The sequence below is a fragment of the Molothrus ater genome, chromosome 28, assembly GCF_012460135.2.
Source record: "Molothrus ater isolate BHLD 08-10-18 breed brown headed cowbird chromosome 28, BPBGC_Mater_1.1, whole genome shotgun sequence".
Taxonomy (NCBI): Eukaryota; Metazoa; Chordata; class Aves; order Passeriformes; family Icteridae; genus Molothrus; species Molothrus ater.
The window spans coordinates 1476164-1485858 of NC_050505.2; the positions used below are offsets into that span (position 1 = coordinate 1476164).

Here is a 9695-nt window from a genome sequence, read left to right on the forward strand (position 1 = left end):
GAGGAGGAGGAGGTAAAGGAGGAGGAAGAAGAGGAAAAGAGGGAGGGAAAAAGGAGGAGGAAGAAAAAAACAGGAGGAGGAAAGGAAAAGGAGGAGGAAAAGGAGGAGGAAAAGGAGGAAGTTAAGAGCAAACAGCTGCAGCTACTTAAAAAACCAAAGTGAGCTCCCCAAAGGAGCAGGGAGGGGATTCCTCGATGTCAGCAGGCAGGGAAATTCAGCACCTGTTTGCCAAGGTTCCAGCCTGGCCACTAATAGCTCATTAATGGAGGCACAGCGGGGCTGTGTGGAAAAGGCAAATCCCGGGAATGTGAACCCGACCCTGCCACGGCTCCCAAGGGGCTTCTGGATCCCATTTCAAACCTGCTCTAAGCAAACACAACTTTGTGTCCTTCCAAGATGTGTGCTCCAGGGAACAACAGGCTGATCCACGTGGGAATCCTGGACAAAGCAACCCCCAGAAAGATTCCTGCTGGAGCAGCCAGGGTGTGCAAAAAGGGCTCACAGCACAGATAATTGGGAAATGTGAGCACAAAATGATGAATTTTGACACAATCAGGGCCTTGGTTTCTTTTCTCTTCCCATCTCAGGCCTCAAACCCTCACCCTGAGTGGGATCCTCGCTGGATTCAGCTGCTCTGGATAAAATATTCCTTGTGAGGTGCTTATTCCCAGGTTGGGGAATATCTGTACCCACACATCACCTCAGACTACACCAAGGTGCTGATGGTCCACAGGGAGCTGCACAGAATTCCAATCTTCCTGGTGGACATCAGCCAGAGCAGTTCCCTTGCAAAGCAAACAGCAGCCCCCCAAAATGGGGATAAATCAGTGCCAGTGCTGCCTGCAGAGCAGCTCCCCAGACATGGCAGGGATGGGGCAGGATGAGAGGAGCCCCCAGCTACTGCTGAAGCAGCAATTCCAGTGCCCTGGTCACTGCTCCTCCAGGAAACCCTCGTGGTATTTTTCCAGGACATCACCTTTGGGATAATATTCTGTTTGAGAAGCCATTTTACCACGTCCTGCTATGCTCAGCAGCTGATAAAAGGGAGTATTTTCTGGAGCAATCTAGGTTGACAGCACTTCCTCCTGTTCTCCTGAAATTCACCCTGAATCACTTGGGAAATTCATCCTAGGAAATTCTCCTTGGAGCAGGGAAAGTGCTTTAAACTCTTATTTTACAGGCCCACCATGCCAAAAGGAACCCCCAGGTGGAAGATTGGTGGAGAATTTTGGAGAAACAACCCCCCCTGAGCTCCTCAGGCTCCCAATGAGAGGAGATCCCACTGCCCCTCAATGGAAACAGGGAGATCCCAGAATGGGTTTGGGTTGGAAGGGACCTCAAGGATCACCTCATGCCAGAAAATCACCACTCAACTGATGCTCCCACCAGGCAGCAGTGAGGCTTTGTTTCAGAGGCTGGAAAATCAGGAGAACAGCCTGGCCAGCCCAACATTCCTCCTCCTGCCAGGAAAATCCTTAAAATCTGCACTGACATTTCCTTTTCTTTAGAGCATCCATCCTCCACCTCACTCTGCCCCAACCCCTGCATCCTGAGGGGCTTTCCCAGGATATCTGCAGATTCCCCATGCCTGGAAGTGTCCAAGGCCAGGCTGGATGAGCCTTAGAGCAATGTGGGATAGTAGAAGGTGGAATGAGGTGAACTTTAAGATCCTTTTCCAACCCCAACCATTCCAGGATTCCACACCTGACCCTGCTCAGCGGAATGTGCCCCTTTGGCAGAGCAATCCTGACCTCTGGGAGCCCCTGGGAGCCTCTGAGAGCCAAGCCCTGCATGATGGGATATCTCTGATGCCTGAACGTGGCCTGTTCCCTCATTCCTGCTGCTTAATGATGTCGGATTCCATTAGGATCCGAGCCATCCCCGGCCCTAAACACGGGCAGGGAATACCTGGAAAAGCGGCCAAGCTGGGAAGGATCCCGGACAAATATAGATCCCCAAGGAGTATCTTTAGATTAGCAGGCAGCTCTGCCCCCACTGAGACCCCAGGATTTACCTAAATAGCTCCTTCAGCACAGCCCAGCGCTCAGAGCTATTTTAAGCCAGCACCCTGCCCTACTTCCTAAGGAACAGCCTCCCCTTGTCTGTGCAGCCAGAGCAGCCCCAAAGCCACTGCTCTCCCCACTCTGACACCTTTCATGAAATCAAAAAATCCCCTTTTGGCACGGTGTCCAGTTCATCTGGGCTCGTTTATTGCCACAAGGCCCTTCATGGCCTCGAGCAGGGCAAATGGGATGAACCTTTCCCGGGCTGATAGGCAGAAAAATAACATTAAACAGGGGAATCCTGAGGGGCAGGAGCTTCCCCACTGCCCACCTGCAGCACCCACCTGGGAGGGAAGGGACAAATCCCAATCCACGTGCCCTGATGCTTTATCACTGCTCCCCAATGGTGTTTTGAGCCCGAGGCTGGCTTTGGGGTTTGCCATCAGCATTTTTGTTAATTAGCACATTCATTAGGATGTTCATTAGCCAGCAGAGCATCCCTGGATCCCAGCACCCAGAGATCTGGCAGTTTGAGCCCAAAATGAGGCAGCTCTGGCTCTGTTTGGGGCATCCCAGGAACACAGTTTGTGTCATGCCAAGACATTTATTTACCTCTTGGTTTTGGGATGAAATGCCACAAGATCCAGCAAAATCAGCCCCAAGCTTGGCCCAGCCACAAACCAGCCCCTTTTCCCAGCACATCCCATTTATGGATAATGAAACGTCTTTTCCTGTTTATACAATAACAATAATAAGAATATTGGAATTACTTGGACAAGTTTTGGGTTTTTTTTTTTCTGGAAATCCCCCCAAAATCTCACGTTCCCAAGTAATTCCATGGGATCCCATGGGGTTCCTGCTTTAAGGACTGCCTCACCCCACACCTCCTTGAGCCCTGTCCAGCCAAGTTGCTGTATTATGACACAACTTGCTTTTTAGGGATCCCCCTCCACGTCTTGACCCTGGTGGCATTCGCACTTTTCCCTTGGCATCCCAAGGTCCGAGCACATGGACCTTGGCCTTTATTCCATTTTTAGCCATTTTCAGAGCTCCTTTTCCCCCCAGATATCCCTCAATTCCTGCAAGACATCAACACTAAACAAACCAGTGAGTTTAAAACCCCACAATCTCTTTTAAATTTCAGATATTCCTCAATTAAAAAGCCACTTTGACTTTCCTATCGGCGCTTGCTCCGTGATGAAAATTCCCAACACCTCCCAACCTGGAGAATATCCAACACTCGAGCTCCCAGAGTTGTAGCTGATATTAAAAACAAGGTGGGAAGAAAGCTGCACATTTTTCATCCCCCAAAAGCATCTTCAGGCAGTGAGATGAACTGGAAGAGCCTCTGAACTCTCTGAGGAGGCAGGGATTGAGCTGAGGCTGGCTTTGGGATCCCCAGAGGCTGCGTGGAACAAATCCCTTGGGATTTTCTCTGTGTCTCCAGCAGCTCCAGAGGCACAGGGAGAGGAGGGAGAGATTCCTGGGGTGTGATTCCACCTTGGCTGAGGGTGGAGGTGTCACTGAGGCTATGGGATATTCCCAAAAAGCCTCAGCTGGCTGTGAAACAGGTCAGTGACAGCACAGAATTGTGGATTATGGAATGGGCTGGGGGATAAGGGGCCTTGAAATCACCTCACTGCATCCCCTACCCCATGATCATTCCACACCTCCCACTGGCCCAGGTGCTCCAGCCTGGCCTGGGCACTTCCAGGGATCCAGGGGCAGCCACAGCTTCTCTGGGAATTCCATCCCAGCCAGGGATTCCTCCCCAATATCCCATTTATCCACCCCTTGTCCCAAGTGCCTCTCCCTGCTGAAACACATCTGGGAGGTTCCCACACAAAGTGGACACTGAAATTGTGTGTGGGCTTTAAAATTCCCACACACACTTTCAATGTCTTCCATTTGGGAAAAAAAAAACCCCAAAAAACAGACTGGACATGGAGAAAGGTGCCTGGAAGTCCTTAAGAAAGGACAGCAAAGCACAAATTGGGAAAACCCCCCCATTTCCAGGACACCTTTGGCTACAGCACCAGCCCCAGCTTTACACCCCAATTCCTGGGATTCACCCCCCTCCCAGAAAAGCAGGAAACCACTTCAGGAATCCCAGCCAGGCACTCTGGAGCAGGGTGGGAATCAGGGGTGTCTCTGACTTCCACCATCAGCTGCAAAAAGAGGGCACTGGATCCTGGCTGCTCCCAGCCCAGCAGCTTCCCAACATTTTGTCCATGATACACAAAATAATAATAACAACACATGGATAGAGAAAAATCCCAGTGGGTTATTTGCTCTGGTGTCTAAATAGCAATATCTGAGGTTTTTAAAGGATTTGTCATGGATGCAACTGGACACAGCTCTGCTTCCCAGAGGATTTTACACCTTCTGGCAGGAAGAGTGGGGCAGGCGCACAAAATTCAACCAAAAAATGACCACAAAATTCAACCAAATATGACCAAAAAAGCTCTGCAGGTTTCTTTTAAACACCCTGAGCTCCATCCACTGCAGCAGCACCATTCCCACCTGCCTGAATAATGTGGATTCTGTAGGATGTGGATCCATCAATCCCGTGGATCCACCAGGTAATTCAAGCCCAATTTTGGGCTAATGCAGACAACCAGGCTCCCTAATCCCTCAGATTTCCAGCAGGACCTTCCCAAATGCTCTTTGGAGAACAAAATTTGGACATTAATAGTCTCCATCACCATCAAATTCCTGCTAAGACTGTGCTACAAAGAGCAATTCTTGCCTCAAAATTTGAGATATTAATAAAAAGGAACTCCTGACAAATCCCAAAATGAGAGATTTAAAAAGAAGCCGTTGCTGACCTACCCCAAAAGCCAAGATTTGAATAAGAAAAGTTTCCTGAAGCACACAAAAATGGGAGATTTTATAAAAAGCAATTCATGGCCTATCCCAAAATTCAAGATTTTAATAAAAATCCATTCTTGACACACCCCAAAATTTGTGATTTTAATAATGAAGCTCCCCCAGTACAAGTTTTAGCTCAAAACTGTATTTCCTCTGACTAAACGTAATTACAGTTCAGGCGTTGTGCAGGGCCCAGGAGATGTAAATATATAGGTTAAACATAGTTAAAATTCCACATCCTACTTAATTGCAGGCATTTTCCACGGAACAAAATGAGCTTTTATCTTCACTTTTTAATTATTAATAACCACGAACAATGTCACCACCTTTAAACAATAACCCTGCCCTGAGAAGGAGATATTTCTCCCCAAATTTCCACAGGCACTGGGGCAATAAGAAGAAATTTTGGGAGGATTTTGGGGCGATTTTGGAGCGAGCAGGCCCTGAACCTCCACCCTACCTGGACAGGGATTAATGACAGCAATGAGCAGGATTTTTGTGGGGTTGCCAAAGCCCTGAGAGGGACCAGCAGGATCCCTGACAGGGATTCCCAGGATCTGGAAGCCCCAGGAACGGGGAGAGCGCCTGGATCCGGCCGACTCAGCTGAATCATAATGGCTGCATTGCCATTACCTTTCCTGAACAAGGCCAACCTAAACACAGGCAGCTGCCTGGGATTTAGCAGGAGATTTACAGACAGCACCGGCCACTCAGGCTGCCTGGAGACCTACAAATCACCACAGCACACGCAGGGCCCCGGGAACACCCCGGATCCCCCCAAATCTGGGAGCACTTTGGGATTATTCCCATTAAAAAAAAAAACCCTCCCACCGTGGAGCTTCCCCAAGCCCGAGGGGCCTCCACGCTCCGGCTGCCACCCGGATCCCCTTTCCCTGGGTTTGAGGTTATTAACATCAAACATGTGATCGGCCACATGACAGGCTAAAGGCTAAAAAGGAAAAAAAAAATAAATAAATATATAAAGAAAGAAATAAATAAAAACTCTCTTGGACACATCCAGAGGGGAAGGGAGAGATGGCAGCATGGTGGGTACAGCTCCATGGCCGGGGATTACAACCATTCCTGGGAAATCTGCTGCTTTCCAGCGGCCCGGAATGATGGAAGCCATGGCGGGAGGAGGTTTAATAACGGGGTGATTGTGTAACTTGGAGCCTCCCGGCGAAAGTTGAGGCACCCAGTGGATGTTCCTGGTGCATGGGGACGAGGATGGCACCGGATCAATTAGGGCAGCGAAATGTGCATCCCCCCAGCCTCCTCCTCCTCCTCCTCCCGATCCAGGAGTTTCTCCGCTAACGTATTTCTCTCCTCATTAACTGCTTCGGTGTCTTCTGCTCTTTCCAAAATAGTACCTACTATAACGGGGCCGCAGAGGGGGCCAGCTGGCACCCGCCGCAGGGCATCCAGACACGGAGCAGGGATTTGGGGGAGGAAAGACACGGGGGGCTGCCTGGATGAGGGCAGGGACGGCTCTCATCCCCCCCGTTCCCCCGAATCCTCAGGGGAACCCCAGTTCCACCCAAAGCACCCCAATCTGGGGGTGATGATCTTGGGGGTGTGATGAGGCCCAGGCCAGGATGGGGATTCCCCCCCACAAAAGGGATGTCCCCTGCTGTCACCCCCCTCCTTGGCACCCCCAGCCAGGCAGCAGCGCTGTGCCCACGCTATGCCCCCATCCAACAGAAGGGAGGGAGGGGGCTGCATCCTCTTGGACCGGGGGGGCTAAAAATGCCCCCCTCACCCCTCAGCACAGGCGCCCCCCACCAACCAGAGATGCCCCCCAGCTCCTCTGCAGAGGTTTCTGACTGAACAGGGGGTGTCCCCCCAGCCCGAGCCCCCCATCAGGGCTCCCCTTTATGGGGGCTGTCCCACTGGACCCCCCCTCCAGCTGCTCCAGGCCCCCCCCTCCCCTCTCTCTTGGGGATGACCCCCCCAAACCACGCTCTCCCCATGATTTTCCAGCCTCCCCCCAATCTTCCCCCACTCGGGGGATGAACCCTCCCAAACCAGAGTCCTCCCTAACGGGGGTCACCCACCAGAGCACCCCCTCCTCACCGCTCCAGGCATCCCTGCCCCCCAGCCCCCAGGGCCCTTCTTTACCGGGGGTGCCCCTCCAGAACCTCCCCCCCCCCCAAAATCACGCTGCCCTCGCCCTTCCTCGGTTCTCCCCCACCCTGGAGACCCCCCCTCAAACCAGGCTCCCCCTCCATTAAAGGTCCCCCTCACCCAAACCAGGCTCCCCCTCCCTTTCTCCGGGTTTCCCCAGCCGGGGGGGCTCCGCTAACCTGGGGAGCCCCCCCAAACCAGGCATACCCTCATATTTCTGGGGAATATCCCCCTAAACCAGGCTGCCCCCCCCTCCCATACCACGCTCCCTCCCTCTCCTTTCTCCGGGCTCCCCAACCTGGGGACCCCCAAAATGAGCCTCCCTCCCTTTCTCCGGGCTCCCCCACTTTGGAGAGGACCGCCTTTAACCACGCTCCCCCCTCAGCCTGGGATCCCCCCCATAAATCACGCTTCGCCCCCCCCTTTCTCCGGCCTCCCCCAAACCAGGAGCCCCCCCACAAAGCAGGCAGATTCCCCTTCCCTTTCTCGGGGCTCCCCCAGCTTGGGGACCCCCTCAAACCTCGCTCGCCCCCCATTTCTCGCGGCCCCCCTCCGCCGAGCCCCCCCCCGCGCCCCCCGCGCAGGCAGGGGGCGCCCTCGCCGCCCCCTCACCCTTGACGATGCGCTCGGTGGTCGGCAGCTTGTTGTGGCCGCGCCCGGACATGGTGGCGGTGGCGGCGGCGGCACCGCTGCCCGCCGTGCCCCGCTCCGCTCCCCTCACCCGGAGCGGGGGCCGCGCGGGTGCTCCCGGCGGACCCGCTGGGCTGCCCCGGCGGCGGCTCCGCGGCGCTGCGCTCCCCCCGTCCCGCCCCCGCCGCCGCCGCCGCCGCCGCCACACCGCCCTCCGCCCTCTGCCCCCCCCCCCCCCGCCCGCGCCTGCGCCACGCCCGCCCCGCCCCGCCCGCCATCTTGGAGGGGAAGGGGGCGTTGCTAAGCAACGGGGGGGCAACATGGCGGCGGCGCTGAGGGGGGAGCGCGGGAATGGCGCTGGGGGTGCTTGGGCAGCCTCGGGCACTGCCATCGATGCTACGGGAGGGACTGTAAGGATCAGCCAGTGCCTCCCCTGCTGTGGGCAGGAACCCCTTCCACTATCCCACGGTGGCCTTGGACACTTCCAGGGATCCAGGGGCAGCCCCAGCTTCTCTGGGGATTTTATCCTATCCTCTCGCCATCCTCACAGCCAGGAATTCCTCCCCAGTATCCCATCCATCCCTGCCCTCCGGCAGTGGAAATCCATCCCTTGTCCCAAGTTTCTTCCTGAAACACATCCGGGAGGTTCCCACACAAAGCAGACACTGACATTTCAGGGAGTGTCACACCAGGGGTGTAAAATTCCCACACACTTTTTCAGTGTCTTCCATTTGGGAAAAAAACCAGACTGGACATGGAAAAAGGTGCCTGAATGTCCTTAAGAAAGGACTTTCCTCCCCAGTATCCCATCCAGCCCTGCCCTCTGGCACTGGGAGCCATTCCCTGGGTCCTGTCCCTCCATCCCTTGTCCCCAGCCCCTCTCCAGCTCTCCTGCAGCCCCTTCAGGCTCTGGAATGGGCTCTGAGCTCTCCCTGGAACTTTCTCTTCTCCCTTGGGCACTTCCAGGGATCCAGGGGCAGCCCCGGCTCCTCTGGGAATTCCATCCCAGCCCCTCCCCACGCTCATTCCTTCCAAAAATCCCACCCCAGTCTCATTTTTCCCAGTTTGGAGCCATTCCCTGTGTCCTGTCCCTCCATCCCTTGTACCCAGCCCCTCTCCAGCTCTCCTGGAGCCCCTTCAGGCTCTGGAAGGAGCTCTGAGCTCTCCCTGGAGCTTTCCCTTCCCCAGCTGAACACCCCCAGCTCTCCCAGCCTGGCTCCAGAGCTGATATTCCTTAGACAGAAAATTTCTGGGGGAAAGGCAAAACAGAAGATGGTCTGTGTCTACCACCTGAAGATGAAGGAGGACAAGGTTTAGATGGGATATTGGGAAGGAATTCCTGGCTGGGATGGAATTCCCAGAGCAGCTGTGGCTGCCCCTGGATCCCTAGAAGTGCCCAAGGCCAGGATGGAGCAACTTTGGATAATAAAAGGTGTCCCTGCCACGGCAGGGGTGGCACTGGATGGGCTTTAACCAATCCAAACCATTCCAGGAATTCCATGACCCCATCCTGCAGCATTTTCTGAGGTAATAGCTTCCAGGCATTCAGCAGAAAAAAGGATTTTGCAGCGGAAAAGAGCCCACTCAAAGCCCCCCTGGAAGTGCTGATGAGCAGGAGCAAGTCCAATGCTCACTGTGACCTTCCTTGCTTAATAAAACATTATTTTTTGTTAATAAAACACCTCAGAATATCAAGATTTGGTTTCTTTAGCTGCAACAGGGTTTCTAAAAATTGAGTTTGCTGCTCAGAGCTGGCTGGCGGGGGGGAATGGTGTAGAAAAAGGCAAAAAAGAGGGAAGTATAAAAGCAAAGTTTGCTTTTTTTTCCCTAATGGAGGGTAGGAAAACAAGGACAAAAACACTGCCAGGAGCCTGGCTAGTGTGAGCTGGGGACAAATCCAGCATCCCACACCTCCCAGCCAAACCACCGTCTGGAAATATATTTCAGAAAAATAATTTAAAAAAATATATATATAAATAATTAAGGAAGGGTTTTTGGAGCCGCAAAGGCCGTGCCATGCGGGCAGGCTGGGGGTTGTCAGTGCCACCTTCTGTCAGCCGCGCCGCA

At 53.8% G+C, this 9695-nt stretch overlaps 1 protein-coding gene across 2 annotated transcripts in view; it reads right to left on the reverse strand.

The window, feature by feature from the left end:
• The window catches only part of PPP3CC (protein phosphatase 3 catalytic subunit gamma), a 49520-nt gene extending 41763 nt beyond the window's left edge, over nucleotides 1–7757 (reverse strand). For both annotated transcript variants that reach the window (XM_036396649.2, XM_036396648.2), the window contains exon 1: nucleotides 7611–7757. In XM_036396649.2, the coding sequence (XP_036252542.1) occupies nucleotides 7611–7662 (52 nt within the window). In that variant the 5' untranslated portion in view covers nucleotides 7663–7757. The remainder of the gene's footprint in view (nucleotides 1–7610) is intronic.
• Nucleotides 7758–9695: the final 1938 nt, after the last annotated feature.